The sequence below is a fragment of the Malurus melanocephalus genome, unplaced genomic scaffold, assembly GCF_030028575.1.
Source record: "Malurus melanocephalus ecotype Western Australia unplaced genomic scaffold, MMel_1.1 scaffold_81, whole genome shotgun sequence".
NCBI lineage: Eukaryota > Metazoa > Chordata > Aves > Passeriformes > Maluridae > Malurus > Malurus melanocephalus.
In genome coordinates, this window is record NW_026623313.1 from 1,030,849 (window position 1) to 1,049,447 (window position 18,599).

Sequence of the window (18,599 nt, forward strand, 5' to 3'; positions counted from 1 at the left end):
GCACAATCCAGTGCTATGAGCTACCAGAGTCACCCTCCAGTTCCAGCCTTACCTCAGGAAAATGTCCTGCCCTTACAACCACAGCATGCAGGCTGGTTACACACAGCTCCCCGTGTGGGCTGACACAGAGCTGAAAGAGGTTCTTGCATTCAGATCAGACATTTCACCAAATATTTTTCATACATCTTTTCCTGTTTTGTCTGAAAGAATTAGTGACTTTGTAGTGTGYGGGAAAGAGTTAAAATTTGGCTTTGATGAAAGACAGAAGAGAAAAAAACCCAGGTTGCCAATCAGAAAACAACTCCAAACATTTCAAAATAAATGCAGAAGTTTTACCATAACTTGTTAAGGTTTTCCCCAATATAGGAAGATCTGAAGGAAAAAGACAATGCATTTTTGTTTTTTTGGATCTTTTTTATTCAAAAGTTTTCAAAGAAATAAAACAGAAAAAGCTAACAATCTAATCAAATTTACAGTTCAAAAATGTCTTTTGGCGTTTAACAACAAGTCCTAGGAAACAAAACTACAGAGTTATCTTGAACCGGACAAATAAGTTACCACTGGCAAGTTTGTGGCACTAGTAAAACAAAAATAAAAAATTAACTCTCTTGATCATATAGATATCTCTATGAAAATCTTTTTTTTTTTTTCAATCTGTACAAAAGGTCTTTCTTCATAAATTAATTTTTTATAATTTAATGGCTGTCTACTATGTGATGTTTAAGTAACTGATTATTTCTTTATGTACAGAGGTTAAATTTCCCAAATCTTACCCAGACAATGAGTATGGCACTTAGTTCAGACATTTCTGGCAGCAACTCTTCCCTCCCTCTTACACAGCTATCATACTGCAGTTTTTAACTAATGCAAAAATAGCAAGTAGTGAGAGATCCRGGTTTGGAAAGTTACCAAATACAGGCAAGGTGCTGCAGGAAGTCTGGACTTTTACAAAGCAGTAATATTCCAGGGAGCATAGAACCAATAATACCACAACTTTTTAAAAAAAAGAAAAAACAAAAACACATCTCTTATGACTATGCATTTCACTAGAATCTACACTTCTCAGAGCAGCAATTTACTTTTGAAACTATGAAATGTCACCGACATCTATACTCCAATACTCACACAAAATTTAAAAACTAAAAAATACTTGAAAGAAACAACTGCTTAGCCCTAGCTCCCGAGCTAGGATGATTTGGTCTGTGGAAACAGGGAGGGCCAGCAACCTGTCCCCATACAAAAGGAAATAAACTTTGAGGTAGATAACTGATCATATACAGCTGACCAGAGAAGTACACAGTTTTGGAAGACAACTTAATTTATCATTYGATTTAAAACATATGCAATTGTAATAAAGAGCTTTAGTAGCAGTGAATTATCTAATATGTGAAGTACAAATAATTGYGTATTTATGAATCAGGAATTTCATAGTTTCAAAATTGGTTTTCTTTACACTTAACACTTGTAGTGATGATGTAAAGTGTGGCACTGCTTGGATCCAAGTCTTCCTTCATGCTTTTGTGTCCATACATCAATTAAAATTATAAAACCTAAATGCAAATGTACAAAAAAGGCACATTCTCTTAACCGCAAACTGGTCCGGCAAAAATAAAGAGTACAGAAGACRCGATGCTGAGACAAATCAGAATTATTGGTTACTGGCTCTTTGTTCTTTGGTAAAGTTACCTTTTAAAAGTGCCAAGTCTTTTTATTTTTATTTACCTACTATAGAGAGCTAGTACCCAATCAATTATGCTTCTACTTAAATCTCAGCGTATGTTTGAAAACRAGTCCTTTAGCTTTTGCCATTTTGCTGTAATAGCAACTTTTCTGTTTGCTAAGTCTCAGCACAATCCTCATCCTAAAGCACTATCATTAGTAAAAAGGAAGGACAAAAACATTCGGTGATATCTCCACCCCAAACTCCCTACTCTACTTATGCTAAAACTAGAACATCAAGTTAGTTTCTGAAAAAAGGCAAAACAAGATTTTACATTGCATCATACAGCAGAGTTCCTAAATCATTCAAACTACCAGAGGGAACTATTGGCATATGGCCTTACAAACAATTTATACTATTAAAATTTCCCCAGTCAGAAAATGTGTTTCACACAAAACATGTTTTCCCCTCTTGCATTTCACTACCTTACATATTATGTGAAAAAATCATTAAAAACACTTACTACACATTAAAAAAGCCAAATTTTCAGCAATTTTTATTGACTACCTTTAAAAGCCCTATGCTGCTGTTTTACAAGGCATAATAGACCAGCTCATTTGGTCAAAGCATTCTACACCATTAGTTTGGACTACTTACTGAAACAGCTACAGCATTGAAAGATTTAAGGCAAATTGGAATTTATAGAAAAGGATAAGACACTTCACACTACATTAGAAGAAAAACAAAAAGCTAAGAGACCAGACACTATAACTGCAACACTGCACTAAAGCAACACTCACACACTGCAAGCACAGAACATCATTTTAGATGTTTTACTATTTTAAACTTCAGAAAATCCATTTCATACAAAAAAAAATGATAAAAGAAATAAACAAAATAAAAAATAAACCAAAACACAAATTCTGTCATGCACGTGAATAAATCTTCGTGGTCATCTGTGCATACCCAGAAATTTGAAGGTTTTTTTTTTGCGTCATAACACTTGATAAAAACTTTTTTTTTTACTAAAATAAACCTGTTCATGGGAACAGCTACTAGATGAATTTAAGGTTTTTCTTATGCACCTTATAGAACTTATAGCAAAAATAGTTTTAGTTGATTTCATTATAAATAACATTTTCAAGAACCTGTGCAAAACTGTCAATAATTCCTAAAGCACAATTGATCAGTAAAATCCATGATTGTTTCAGCCTTTGCACCCTTCTCCAGGCCAGGTCAACACTGGACATCTGTAACACAGAAAGGTCAGAGCTAGAGCAGAGTTACAATCACACACTTTTCCCTAATGTAGCTGTCCACAAAACTAAATAATTTCCTATTTTAGACAGCTGTGAGAAGACTAAATGCATCCGGGTGTATCCGGGTGTAAACCTGAGAAGCAGCACAGGCGGCACTGCAGGTGCTTGGCCCTTCCCAGGATAAGGCTCTCCACCAGGACAGAGCCTGGGCTGATTTCCCCATCTCTCTAAAAACTGCTCAGCACAGAGCTCCCAGCGGGGAACTGTGAGGCTGCACTCAGAGCTCTTCCCTTCTTTGTTGTTTTGCTGTTATTGTTCCTTTTAATTGATGAAAAGTGGTTGAGTGTGCTATTCCTGTGGCACCTCCATGGCTTTTGATCTCTGGAAAAGGAACAATAACTTTCTTTTGGTGCAGCCTCAGGGAGGCTACATAGGACAGCTAGGACAGACACAGCTACTGTGACTCCCTGAACAGCAAGTCAGRGCTCATGAAATCTGAGAGCAGACTTTTTAATGTACTTGCTTATATTGCCACTTGGGTTTAAAAAATACCCAGCTTATGACAACAAAGTTTAGACAATTTCTTAATTTTTCAAAGCAAGGCAAAGTTTGGTATTTTAAGGCTTGTACATTTTTAGGTGCATATAAAATGGGTTTGGTTTTTTTTCCAAGTCCCTTTGAATATTTTTCATATAGGAGCAACTTTTYGAAAAGAAGCTAGAAAATTATTAAACATAGCTGCCAGAGGAGAGATGCTGCGTATTTCCAATTGACTGCATCCACTGGTGCAAATGTGCTAGCTGTAATTTACCCCCCAAATTATGGGAACATGGATATTGACTTTACATAGGACATTCCTAAAAGTGCTGCATGTGCATTTAGAAARAAGTTTCAGTCTGACAACAGTAACAAAGCCACAACAATCAAGAGACTGCAGTGTTCCCTGTATTTAGGGCACRAAATAACTGCCAATTCCCTCCCCTTCACCTGTCTGAAACAAGACAAGTACCAGCATGTTCCAGGGACAGAAATACCAAATGCCATGCTCTGAGGCTGAAATCAGCTGGGTAATATTAACCTTCCCCACGTGCCCACTGATACAGCCACTGCTGACACAGATGCCACTGGCTCCTACTGCACATAAATACAGGCAACAGTGCTGCTCTGAAGAATAAAGTACATGGAGAACTGACTTACAGCAAACACACAGAATTGCTCACACAGCTTGGAGTTCTACACAGAGTCATCAACACAAAACGTGTCTCAGATGGCAACAACAACTCATCCTTTCAGGAGACTTAAGGCTGTTGCTCCTGCCTGGCCTCAGTCTATGGGGAAAGATACTGACAGGCTGGGAGAGAGAGGCAGCATGGGGATATGACATGCAGGATTACGCTTCRCTGGCTACCACAGAACTCTATGGGTAAGGAGGTTTTACATGCCCACAGGGAAGACTTAAGGCAAAACAAATAATTCCTTGAAAAGCGGTTAACACCAGGCAACAGCCTCGGCATGGGAAACGTGCAGGAGTCATGATTTTAACACCAGGAGATGGATAACGAGAAGAGCCTGTGGCTTTGCTTTCTGCCTGCCCTGGAAGCAAATCAAGGATGTGGGCTTTCTCTAGATGCCAGCATTTGGCCAGACTACAAAAATAACACAGGTCATATGCTGTGCTACGCAGGCTCTGCCATCTGTTGGATTTGCCAACTTTCCCCAYTGGTGTGTTTCTATCTTGCCACATAAGAAGCTGCTGTGCCAATAATGGGAATGAGAGCACTGTTATCAAACAGCACAGCTGACCTGCAGGATCAAACATAACGCCAAAAAGAGTTTTGTTGGATCAATACATTGTAGAGAGAATATCACACAACTGTAGCACATAACTGATCATGATTTTTCAGTATCAAATTAATGCCACAAGGGCTGTAGAAAAGCCCTTCTAACGTGGCCTCATTATTGCAGCTGAATGGAAWTTTTCAGTGTGAGGTCTTAGAAAACGTGATGTAAAAAATATGTAGCCAAGTTGCCTGGCTTACAAAGCACTTAAAAAAAAGGATGAGTTAAGGAAGAACTAAATTCCAGAATTTTAAAATATGGATCATGTAAAAGGGAAAAGTTAGTGCAAGTAACGTTTTCAGGACGGAAATGTACAGAAAGCAAAACAATTTTGTATGAAATAAGTTCAGGTAAAGCTAATGATTTGCTAGTAAAAAAGGCCATGCAAGCAGAGCCAGAGGAAACCTGGAGTAGGAAAGTAAAACTCTGGAATTACAGCCAAATGAGGACATGGATTAAAGATTAATTGACAAAATTCTGGACCAAACTGCTTTTTCCTAGAAAAAAGGGTGAGYAGGGAAGTCTTCAGGAGAAAAGGTCAGTAAGGATTTCGACCAGACCGCCTCCCTCGCTGTGGTCTGTAAGTCAGCCACAAAGCTGCTTCTAATCTTACATGTACCACAGAACTGGAGCATAATATGTCTATCAATACAGTTCCCTTTAGCTTTTTGATTCTTGCATTTTTTGCATTACTTCATTGTTATTATGTGTACAGCATGCTGCTAAAATGAACAAATTAAAATCCAACATAATCCAGTTATGGTATAGAGAAATCATTAAAACAATGTTACTCAGAATTCATTAGTTCACTTCTGGATCCCATGTTTCCTCCCCTGGCTTCTGACTCTGGCCAAGTTCAAATCAGCTTCACTGCCCCCAGATATTATCATCAGTATTATTTATATCACATTAAAAAATTCAATACAGAGTACTGAAAGTTATGAAACAAAGTATCTTTGAATTCACATCTTTCATGAGAYAGGATGAGCCCCTACCTCCCAGTTACTTATTTTGCTGATACGTATATGGAGAATGGTCACTGGATGTCTCTACTGTAACCTGCTGCTGACCACTGGCTTCCTGCAAATAAAAAGGAAGACAAGCCATGAAACACAAAAGCAAGCAGCATTATCTGCAATATGTATTTCCATTTGATTCATGCAATTAACAGTCTTCAAATCTAAAATCTTCCTCRTATTTCTCAATGAGGTATTCCAAACCTGAGGTATTAACTTTACCTTGATTTCTATTTCAGCAAACAGAGAAATAAAATGTTCATGAAAACCTTGTATTTCCTCAGCTGTTTTGATTATAATTAAAAAAAAMAAAAACACCAAGCCTCAAACTTTTGGCATAATAGAAATAGACAGAGAGAGCTAGTAACTGCTAGAATATTTTCTATCTGCAGATGTAAAAGAGCATTCCATTCCTCTCCTTTCRAAGGGGAGTGAGAAGAATGAGATCCACTCACCATACAAACACTCTAAGTACTGTGATGGGGTTGGCACTAGGCAACACAAAGAACTGTAGATGGGACTTTGCACCAGGCTCCCCAGAAACCAGGCAATTAATTCAGCTGAGAGTGCTCTGCAGACAGAGCAATCAGGTAATTACCAAAAGTACTTCTCTGATCCACATGGGCAGATGCAGCAAACTGAATCAAACAAAYTCTGGAGTTTCTGGATAAATAGAGTTTGAAATGAAATGTTTCTTTTTACAGGCTCTGGAAGAGACTGTGTGGCACTYATTCTAAACACAGGAACTGCAGCATACTTTGTCTAGCTCCTCTGTTAAAGAACTACTAATCTATGAAAGGGTGTAGRGGAAGTCAAAATAGTAGATAAATTATTTAGTTTACTTATGTTATGCACTCCAACTAAAATGATAAATTCTTCTTCAATGGAGAGGTTTATTAGACAACATGCACAGTATCCTGAGATGCCAGAGTCAAATCAGGATTCTTTGCAAAAAGYCACAATCAAGGTCTGCTGGCAGAGAACTTTGCTCGCACGTAAATGAAGTGAAAGATCAAAACAACAATCCAATCCCTGGTTTGTTATTATTGGAGTTAGGTTTCACAAAACACAAGGATTGCCTGAACTATGYTCATAGGGAAGACTGCCCCAAGTACTGTACTGCTACAAGTACAGGTTATTCGTTGTTGGAATACCAGCTATATTAATTAAGAATAATTAATTACATTTTATCATTTAATACATATTGTATTCACAGTTACAATATTTGCCTTTAAGCACTGAATCTCCCCAGAAAAAAAAAAAAAATTCATTTTTCTTATCTCTGGTCTTTTATAAAATATACTGACCTCAACAGGAACTGCTGCTGTCTGGACATGTGTGTACTGGGGGATGTAGGCTCCTTGCATAGCTGTTGTGGCTGGCATGTACTAGAAAGACAGAGTCCATTATGTTGAGTTAAAGACCAATGTAAGTTTAAAAGTATTCCAAATACCTATCATGGTATTGTTTAAAAGATATTGACTGTTTCTCTAAAGCAATATACATGAGAGAAAGACTTTTGTGTCTGAAATCAATAGACTTTCCAGGAAACTCATGGCTCTATTTTGAGAAAATTCTGACTTCAAAGACTGTGTAAAAGACTTTTCCCTCCCTGTTAACCCTAATCATCATGTTTTCTTTTTTTTAACCCAATCTGCTAAGAAAAGAAGGGCGTTGCAGTTTAGAAGCTCCAAATCTCTTCTGATTTAACTTCTTTAAAAGATTAGAGTGGCAGTAAGGACTATAAGGAATAAAACAAACTAGTTTTTATCTTTCAGATGCAACTCTGAAGTTACCTCCTGGGCTCCTTTTTATTTGTTTTGATCTATTTTTATGTACTCATTTCCATTCTCTGAGCAGTTAACAGACTGAATAAGAGCTGCTGAAAATGATTTTAAAATGGAGACAATTCCTAAACATTTACTGGACAAAAGATGACTTATAGGATTACTTTTTTTCCACATGCAAGCTGCACAAGCATACTGTGATGTACACACAGTATTTTCTACTTGGATAAGTTCTATTTTGTATTAAATTGCTACATACTGTTCCAGTACTGCCTAATGAAAGATGACTCATCTGCTGTGTCAGAGGGCTTATCATCGATGCAGGCTGTAGTGACATGGTGTGGTCCATGGAGGGAGTCAGAACAGCACCCTGGTAAAACAGAGAAACAAAGAAACGGTTGCAGCACTCAGATTTTGATTTCATTTTTGATTTGAGAGAACAAGTATGAACTGTCCTTCTGATGGGATGTACCACAAGAATTCTCCTTAATCCCAGGCACTCAAAAAGCAGGTCTGGGGCATTCTGAATGTTCTACTAGAGCATCTGTTGGTGCTCAAGGTGTAAGACCTGCTTTGACTTCTCATTGTACATTCAACTGATGTGCAAACCACTTGAGAGACCTGCTGAAAATGCTTTGTAAAATATGAGTTTAACCAGATGATGACTTGAAAGCAAAAATTTGCACATGTTACCTGGTACAGATCCACTTAGCTTAAGCTTTGGAATTTCATGCATTAGGGAGAAACTTTTATCTCATCTTTAGGAATGGAAGCTTTGAAGGAGGAACATTTGTGTTGGGAGAATTCTACCCATCACACGCAAAGTTCACACACAAGACAGCTGCCCTACTTAGTGGCTGCTTTCATTAGCACACACATTTCAGAAGAGGGACCTAGCAATGCTGATTCCTTGTCTAAATAGCAGCTGCTGTGATAAAATTTCTATGGCTTCTGCACCATTTTGTTAAGTCCATAAAAAATACACGCTAAACTCTTAACACTTAGATTGCTAAACATGGAGGGCACACTCATGAGGTTTTCAGAGTTAACTGAAATGGAAGATTATCAAGAAATTTCATTTTACCAATCATATTCCAGAAAAAAAAAWTTACAAATACTTGGTATGACTTATGCTTGCAGAAGGTACTGATTAAAATTGACGGAGGCTCAAAACTAACAGAAATAATTGCAGTGTACTGAAAGCAGGTATTTTGAATCAACAACTAATCCGTAAAAAGAAAAAAAAAAAGCTGTATAGAATATAGTTGGAAAAACAACCATGTGATCTGTGTAGATGAAATGAGTCACAGGCACATCAAACACAGAAAGAATTTCCTGTCTGTAGACTGCAGGCTTCTCTGAAAAGCAAATGAGCAAGACAGTACCCGTCTTTGCACAGTCCAAAACTGTACTTCAGTCTAGAATCTAGATCTTTATTTTCAACTGTGAAATCTCACCTCGTGTACCTGTGAAACTAATACACCTTACAGCATTCTAACATACCAACTCATGTCTTTCACAGCATTATTTGCAAGATATTGTTTTATGAAAATCTGTGTTAATAGAGAAGGAAGTTAAAACCTGCTCTGTGTATGCGTATTTAACAACAAAAACCACAAATACAATAATAATTAGGTGTGTGAGAGAGTGTTGTGGTTCCACATCACCTTCTCTGCATGCCCAAGAAGAAAATGTTCTGCCAAGAAGATTTACATTCTATAATCTGCATGGAGAGGTTAATTAAAGTCAAGACAATATCCTTTCTATATCTGGGAACAGACCTGTTTGTTAACTATGTGAGTGCATGCTTTAAAGTGCCTGTTATTATTAGTAATGCTCATCTCAAGAAACCCAGTAAGTCTCAGATATAATGGTCCTTAATTGGCAAATGACATAGGCAAGAAGCAAAATATCATGGGAGAGCAGAGATTAGAATGCATGACAGYCTGGTACAGATGCCCCAGCCAAAAGTGTAGGGAGACTAGCATTACTCATGAGTGGTGAAGCCAGAACAAGCTATGCAGGTTTTCTCAAATGAGTGCCCATAATRTCATTTATCTCACTACATCCATCTGTCTTTCACAAATTATCCAGTCTGAACTATTGTAGACCTATTCTAAAACACTGGGTCTCCAATTTCAGCCCCCAAAAGGCAAACAGCATGGAAAACATTTGGTATTTGCAAAGTGCTTTCCATTTAAAGTAAAAAAATAAAACAAAAACAAAAACCCAACACCACTAAGTTGCTTCTTTGAAGTTTTCTCTAATGGTCCTCATCACACTGATACTCTGAAGGTAGCTTTCTTTTTTTGCCTACTAAAATGAGGCCCCAGTTCAGGTTACTGTTTTTGTTTTGCTTTTCATCTTGACCTGTGGAAGTAATTGGGCAGGCATTGATATACTTCCAGTTGTTTAAAGTATGTACAGTGTTCATTCAATATATAAACACAACAATGGAGAAGCAATAAAAACTTACTGGGTGCTGCATTATATATGGTTGAGGCTGCATCCAAGAAGGACTCTGCACCTAGAACAAAATYGGCATTTTATTTTTGATTTTACATATTCTTGGAATACTCCAACTGAGATATAGTAAGAGTTTAAATCATGTTAACATGCCTCCTCTCTTATTTATTGACTTTTTAATCTAATTAGTCTCTCTGTGGAACAACATTGACTTCTATGAAAAATGTATTCTTTGTACCTGTAAATCAGAGACAAGATTTGGAGAACATATACCACACACACCTTTCAGAATTATATTTTAGTGCAGGTTTCAGAAACTATCAAGTACAATGAAAGGGCTCAAATAAATGAATGATAGATTTCTGCTGTGTTGAAAAGTAAGACTCTGTCTCAGAAATTCCTTCGTGGAAAAGTAACTGGGATCTCAGAAGGTATGGCACCATTTGCCTTCTAGTGCAATCAGAATAAAATAAATTATTGTATTTTCACAAGTGAAAAAGAAAACAGGAAGTCTGCTGTAATCTTGTTCCATGAAAAAGGAGCAGATTTAGGAGAACTGTTCTTCTCCAAGACCTCGTGGTATGTTATTCCCCAAGCACAGGAAGAGGAGGGAGTTCTGATGAGAGTCCCTGCCCTTGCATCAAGCACGTTTCCTGACCACCCAGACACTTCAATTGCAGTAGCATGCCTAACTTTGCATGACAAAGTGAATTACAAAAAGGGAAACTATAGGTTACATTGTTATCTTAGTTAAAAAGAGATGGTTGTAACAGMCCTTYGAAAAAKTGTGCTGCAAGAAATATTAAAGGTWAGGACAAAAAYGTTTYCTCCTCACCTGCTGTAGGTGTGGAGGGTAAGGCAGGATTCTGACCTGCACGGACATCTAAAGACCTTTAAATGCCTCTACCATCTTCCCAGAGTCCTGTGAACAGGACAGGAAAACATACAGCCTCGAAAAAAATCCAGGTGAGGTATTTTCTGGAAGATGGAAATATTTCTTACCTCCTTTTGGTACTGACTTTCAAATCAGAGTTGTTATTTTTCTTTTTTAGAAAGAAAAGAGCAAACGGGAAAAGAGCAAACAGGAGTTTTCAAAAATGGAATGGAAAAAACTGGAACACTCCCTTTCCTCAGGCAAAATCTTAATGGCAAAAATACCGGTACAGCCTGACTAAAGCTTTGGCTAATCTCACACTCTGATAGTAACTGGCTCAATGCAGTCATTTCAGTATACAGGGGTTGCAGAAACAAACACTAGCCAAAACTTTATTAAATTTGGTTACTTGAATAAGAACAAATCCAGGAGCAGGCTTTACCGTGCCTCAAAGAAAAAAATAAGTTGTGCTTGTGTGATATGCCCTGTTGTGTAGAAGGCAGAAAGCTGCAGGTTTCAGTGAGAAGGGATCAGTAATGAAGATGTGACTAATACTCAGATTGTGAAACTCTTCTGSCCAAGAACCTCCTTCCTCCCTAACACAGAATACTTCAATTTAATTTTCAATTCCAATTACTGTGTCACTTCAAGCATAATGATATTAATAACTCCATCCACAATAATTTAAGCTCCATGCCATGTATATTGAAATACTGGTAACTACATTTCTGGAAACATAATGGATTGTAGTCTGCCYATCTCAATAAGCCCAAAAAACAATACTGTATTCCTAAGTAGCATGTTTCCATGCCAACTTCCAATTTTTACTTGGATTCTGAATATCAGAATGTCTTATATTGATAAATAATTTATATTTTAATAAAGAATAGCAGCTAATTTWACTGAAATATATTTCTGGGTAAGAACTTACTGTAATTTCTGAGGTAATGCAGTACCAAGCAGAATGATTCAGTAYACTGAAAAATACAGTCTAGCACTGTCTGCCGAGAGCAAACATTGTGTTGCATAAGTCACCTCGGAAATTAATATAAAAATAATCCAGCTGCCCTTCACACCAGAGAACACTGTTTTAACTCCTACACAACACTTTGCTCATGCAAGATGGCACTAGATCTCCAGACTAATATTAGACAATTCTTCCTCATTCTCCTCACTTGGAATTGAAGGCAACATGGAAATTTCTGCCAGAGAAAGTTGACRAAATAGCCCACAGTGCCTCTGTTAGCCTTCTGTATCCCTTCACGTACCCTTCCATATTCATTCACACACACAGTACATTAGAAAACTCAGCTTGTTACTCTCGCTAAAAAGCAAACAGCCTCTTCTTCTTCCCCTGACACATAGAGGTAAGAATTTTCTAAATTTAATTAGTTTGGGTTATTTATGACTTGAATCATTGTTGTTTACTCCATATATGCATTAAACAGTAAAATGCTAAAATAGCTCATCATTCAGTGTACGCTGGGATAATGGGCATGTCTCAAGCAGCAATTACAGAGCACACTTCCGAGATTGCCATACTGGTTGTATTTAAAGCAAATTGTCTGTAAACTGAAATGTATAAAGCCCTAAAACTGAGGATTCCTAAGACATTTATATCAAAGTACTAAAACTGTTCCATATAATTTCTCAACATGTTGAATTTTTTCTCAATATCCCTTTTGGGGACTCAAGATGGCAGCTACCAAAATCCATCTTCAGAAAGCTTTGGACTGGGCTCTAAAGCCAAATACTGTCCACGATTTATGTTYTCATTTCCTGTTCAAAATAAAGTCACCTTTGGTTTAGAAATACTGTCCTAGGCTATTAAATGCTTTACTCCTAATATAAAAATACTGAATTTGAATTCTGAGCTCTTTTCTTCAAATTTCCTTCTCTAATGTCAAGAATGTTTCTGTACCCATCTTAGTACAGCTATGTAAGACGTTATTGTTGGACTTTCTGAGAAAAAAAAAGTTCAAAATGCATGGAAAATATCATTAAAATGAATTTAATTAAATCAAGAAGATTTTAAATAACCTTCAGAATAATTACTTCAGATTTACTGTTGACATTAAAAGTATTTGACTGAGAGAAAATGAAAAATCTCGCATGAAATGCAGAAGTGGCTACAAATCCCTCAAACATCAGCACAAGTTGGAGAGTTGGTTTTGCAAGACACCAGGATCTCATTAAATTGCTGTACTTCCTGAAACACACACTCTTAGGTTTTCAGGCTGTCACTTTCATGMTGTACAGCACAAGGAGGCCACTTCATTAAAATGAAGCATTATTGGAGAACTCATAAAACCAGATGTAACAACTGATAAATAAACATAAGTTCCAATGAACCATTTCAGCTAACAAGTTCTAAATACAAACCTGGTATGTAGAAACTGGAGAAGCAATATATGGCGTAATAGATGTCTGAGTGATCATTCTGTTTGCTGTAATACTGTAGGGTGATGGATAAAATCTAGAAAATGCAGAAATATTAATTAAATGCCAATTCTGTGCATCTTCCATAAGGCAAACATTTCTTTTTCTTAGTGTGCTATTATTCAACATACCCATTTTGTAAAGCAGCTGTGGTTGGATCATATGTGAGTGTCATTCCAGCCTTTAGAGAAAAAAAAAAAAGTGAAAAATAAAGAGTTGACAAAAATAATTTAATTGTAAATTATTTCTCTTATTCTTTCTTTAGTTATCTTATTTTTAACTGAAAATTTGTACTGAAATAATTTATTATCATAACTAAGGGAAAGGTTAATTAACAGAAGTAATTATATAGGGAAGAGAATCAGCAATATTAGCTGTAAATACAAGTTTCCATGTTCCCATCATAAGGAACAAAATGCAACCTGTTAAATACCTGGCTAAAAGAACATGTGTGTGTTTGAGATTCAGGACATGCAGATGATTATGTTAGGGTGTTGCCTGCAATATTTTAACTATTACAAGAATGGGGGGTGCAGTTTTTCAGAAGACACATTTGAATTTTCCTCTCTAATATAAATGAGTTGTCTAGGCTTGCTAACCACATTAAGTCTACGAAACTATTATCTTGAACATTAAAGATTAAAATACTGTTGACTATAAAAAATAACGCTGCATGGCACTGGTATAGTATTTTAATCTTGTGAAAGTGATGTCCATTTCAGTGCATACATCGAAGGATTATTTACTGCATGCAAATACACTTATGTATCTGGTAGCTAATAACATGAGAAAGCTGAAGTTTATAATATTGCCAAGTTGAAGGAGATCTTATTGTTAATTTTAATGAGCTAGGATTCAGTGTTTCACATTTTGTCTTTTCTCCTCAGAAGAATGACACAGTTAAGTATTTTTTTTATAGAGAAGCAAACTGTCAGGTAAGAGTTGCTTGCACATTTTTAATATGCCAAAGACCCAAGCCAAGAAGTCTCAATGCCTATCATTTTCATAAGTATTCATTATTGTACACCCACACTAAAGCTTGAAGGGAGGACTTACAAGTCTCACCTCGCCTTCTCTGTGCCATGCTCTTCCATTCTGTATGTATTTATTCTGATTCTGTCTCTTTTTCTGTCCCCCATCTGCAAACTTGCACAACAAAGGTTCTGCAGGAACTGAGAAGAAAGAAGGAAAATTAGTTGAAGTAGTATTAATACACAGGTGTTCAGCTCTCCAGCTGAGGTRTGGCTTTTAACTTATATTCCATGTATGACAGTTAAATAACACAGAGCTGTGCTACAGCATCAACAACTGTCCTGCACAGCACAAAGACAGTTGCCACACACAAAGACAGCATCTGGAATGCCATGTATCTTTGATTTTAAACTACTGCTGTAAAACCTGTTGGAAAGAAATATGGTCTGTATATCCTGAGTAKGTGTCTCTTGGTCTGGGGATGAACGAGAACTGCCATCTGAATTCTGAGCTTTGCCTCTATGGAAGTAMATCTAAGGAGGGTGGAGAAAAAAAATCTGGCCAAAGGTCTCTAACATATTCTCCCCACTCCTTGGAGGTTTGAGTAATGTCCCAAAACTTATAAATGTTTTACTCATCCAGAATAGGCAGAAGAGATGGCACAGTATGTCCACTTAGTCCAGCCAGCAAGGGAGAGTGGGCACCTTAATCTGCTGACACCTTGCACTGAGAAAACACCACAATTGTCCATTCCCATTTTATCTCTGCTCTATAGAGARCACCCAATGCAACCAGAAATTCTTCAAGACTGTCCTTTTGGGGTTTATTTTGCATACTGCCATGAAACAGTACCACCATACTTTATTATTTTATATTGTTRTTATTGTTATTTTCCCTAATATGATACTGACCATGACTTCAATTTTTAATGTCAGAATTGAAGGAATGAAAAGGTCTGCATGGTATTCTTTCTTTCCCAGTTACTAGTTTCCATATTTCCAACTACCTATGGCTGAAGCACAGCTCTACTGCATCACACCACACCCTCCCTAATCACAGGGTGGAAGCACTGTTATGACTTGGATGTAAATGCTTCTCTGCCAGTAATTCCTGACACATGAGCTGTCTMAGCTTTACCATGACACTCCTCCAGTCATTCTCTGTTTGGAAACATCTTCATGAGACATGGCTGGACCTGAAAACATACAAGTTTCCAAATGCAGAGTAAACACATGGGGTGGGAGGCCACCTGCAAAAAAACAACCCCAAGAAAAATTTTCAACAAAACCTATTAATACAAGCATGGTCAGTGCTGATGTCTCTTCACCCTGTCTGCTTTTGCAAAAGATGACTGGTATTGAAAACCTCAGAGATGCATAACCTCACAAAGAGCTTGACTTTTAAAACTTCAGGACAAAATGAACACTAACGGCCAAGTCATCCCTGGTTTTGGATGTCACACCTAAAACACTAGCTCTGGTTCTACTGGAAAAATATCCACTTCCTGCATGACACATCTTTTGACAGCCTCCTCAATTAAAAAGGGAGACAGAACTGGTGTTTGGTTCCCTGTCTCATCTCCAGCACTGACCACTTAGGTCACAGATCTGGACCTTTCCTACCTGTGTGCTGTTATACAGAGAGTCAGACTAAAACATTAAACATGACAACCAAATTAATTTAAAATGTATTATCCTACAGAGAATGGAAATTAAAATCCTATAACCAGGAAAAGGTTAGGCTAATGACACTAGAAAAATACAGACCTGTGGACAGTAGAGTAAATGAACAAGGAAATAACAGAAACCCTAAAGTAGGAGACAAACTGGAAAATATTGTCTCTAAAACCTTGCATTTCTGATGGGATTTCTGGCATTACCAGRACCTGAGTTTTGCTTTGGGGTCTTCTGCCACAAGAAGCAACTTTTGTTTCTGCATATTTGGGGCAAAAAGTACAATATCAACATGCTGATGGTTGATTTGATGTTGCTTTATAAGAGCTATATCCCAATAACCCTGGTCATAGCACACAGCATTTTAGTCAGCATACAGTTTTGTTGAAATAAAGAGGAGGCAATCCCAGAATATGCAAGTCAATGTGAGTAAATTTGTCAGGTTATGGTTTGAAATTATTTTGATTGATTTTACACAGTGAGGAAAACAAAAATTCATCAGACACTGAGAGTAGAAGTCCAAATACTGATGTTAACTACCTTAAATGAAAAAAACTCTTCCCCAAGTTGAATATCTTTGGCCACTGACACATTATTTTAAAAAAACTGAGTTTTGTGGGGAGCATAAGTGATTTCCAAAGTTCTCACTTTTTTCTCACATAAAATTCTGGATGAAGTCAAAAGAAACTGTCATGAGTATAGTATAGAAAGACACTAGAAAAACCCTAAAGGTTTCCAGCCCTGTCATTCTGTATTATAGCACTCACAGGTAGGGAGTGCTTTATTTAAAGCTGCGTTATGCTTTCATTAAAAATCCCTACAATGAATTGCAAAACACTTTTCTGAAAGCTTTATTTGTGCTTCCATTTCCCATCATTGTCTCAGCATAAAGATCTTTAAAGCAAAAAAAAAACAAAAAACAAAAAAAAACCAAAAAAACCCAACCCGTTAACCTGTCTGTTTGAATAAAATGTTCATAAAAACTTATTTTAAGAATAAATCTGGGGTTTTTGTCAGTAGATAACTGAAAACAGCTACATTTAAAATGATTAAATGTCTTCTATGTTGCATTGTAAAAATTCTCTGGACAAATTTAAAGAGGAAGAAAAAACAGAATAAGAATTATCCACATGTATTGGATTTTGCATATATAATATCCAAAACCTGCAGCATGAAAACAAACCAGCAAAACATTTAAAAAGCTACTAATTTGTGATCTAGCAGAAGTTAGTGCTCCTTTTTACTGAACACTGATCCAGCCATGGGAACCCTTGTTTCTCTGACCTTCCAGATGCCCTTGCTCCTCACTGCACCCATGAAAGAGGCCAAACACTGTGAATCTTCCAACTCATGTTTAAAAAAACCCAATGTAGACCCATCTACTYAATATCACCAGCTGCTGTGAGCAGGCTGTACAGCACTGGCCTTCCCTGATTCTGGTTCAAGATCTGAATGCTGACAGTAGAAGTGGCTCCAGTTGAAAGCCCTACTACAATTTCTGGCTGCACTTCCATACATGTGGCCGAAATGGTACTGAGTTCATTCCTGCACCAGCACAATGACTGATGGTCATCATAGGGAGGGTCATGAGAAGGAGATAAACCTTCTTGGGAGCCAAGCATGACCTACAGATCTCCCTCCCACCAAAGAAAGAACAYAGACCTTTCTCTGTAATTAAATCTGAACTTTATCTCTTCACTTTACTTTTTCTCCTGGTTTTTTTTTCCCAAATATGCAATGTATTCTCCCTCTTGTACATAACAGCATGCATATAAAAGATATATTTTTGAACAAAAAGCTCCAACAAGCACTACAGAGCAGTTAAGCAATCTTTTGTAGTCCAGGAAGGAAGGGAGAGTCATTTTTATTGTTTAATTGCTGGGAACTCTGCAGGCCCAGTGATGAAGCAGATCATTAATCATTCAGTGACTTGTCTGTATGTGCAAGACAAAGGCAGAGCACAAATACTCGGAGCTGCATGCACAGCTGAGAGGTAGCTGATGTAAAAGGCTACACCTCMCAGTGCAGTTCAGCTTTCTCAGTGAGGACACTGTGTTTAACAAGCCCACCCTTCTGACACCCACTGAAAACCAGCTGTGRTTTGCAGTCTCCTGTTGAGCTGCAGCTACAGAGGAGATCTGTAACCATGAGCTTTCCTGGCCTTCAGCAGCAGCTCAGGGCTTTAAAACACTGAGTGGAAAGTGCTGACCATCTACTCCTGCCCTACATCACCCTCCTCTAAGGCTAATGTTTTTACAGAAGAGAGATGGGAATGAAATATTAGTGCAGAGAATGAATGCTTTCTTATTGTAGACACTTCGTGCACATCTGTACATTAGAGTTCAGTTTGCCCACCCAAATATGTGCCAGGTGATATAAATGCAAGAACAAAACTGATGTTCTTTGTTGGACTTCGTATTTCTTGACTTTACATGGCTAACTTTATCAACTTTTCAATAAATCCTGCTTTCAGTTACTAAAAAATACAACAAAAGAGTTGGAAAACACTATTCTTTTCGTCAATTTTCAATTAAACTACATCTTGTAGGGACTTTCATTGCTTATTTTCTAGTGCAAAGCATATGGGACTTCATGAATTCTGACATTAAAACAT

The 18,599-nt window shown here is 37.3% G+C and overlaps 1 protein-coding gene across 6 annotated transcripts in view; it reads right to left on the reverse strand.

Moving 5' to 3' along the window:
• Positions 1 to 387: 387 nt before the first annotated feature.
• Positions 388 to 18,599, reverse strand: part of RBMS1 (RNA binding motif single stranded interacting protein 1) — a 139,217-nt gene continuing 121,005 nt past the window's right edge. For 2 of the 6 annotated variants that reach the window (XM_057367632.1, XM_057367638.1), the window contains exons 7-14: positions 14,397 to 14,512; positions 13,472 to 13,521; positions 13,284 to 13,377; positions 10,038 to 10,088; positions 7,821 to 7,931; positions 7,082 to 7,162; positions 5,754 to 5,838; positions 388 to 2,910 (exon numbers count right to left, since the gene is read on the reverse strand). In XM_057367632.1, the coding sequence (XP_057223615.1) occupies positions 5,761 to 5,838; positions 7,082 to 7,162; positions 7,821 to 7,931; positions 10,038 to 10,088; positions 13,284 to 13,377; positions 13,472 to 13,521; positions 14,397 to 14,512 (581 nt within the window). In that variant the 3' untranslated portion in view covers positions 388 to 2,910; positions 5,754 to 5,760. The other 4 variants (XM_057367635.1, XM_057367637.1, XM_057367639.1 and 1 more) reach the window with 4 other exon arrangements.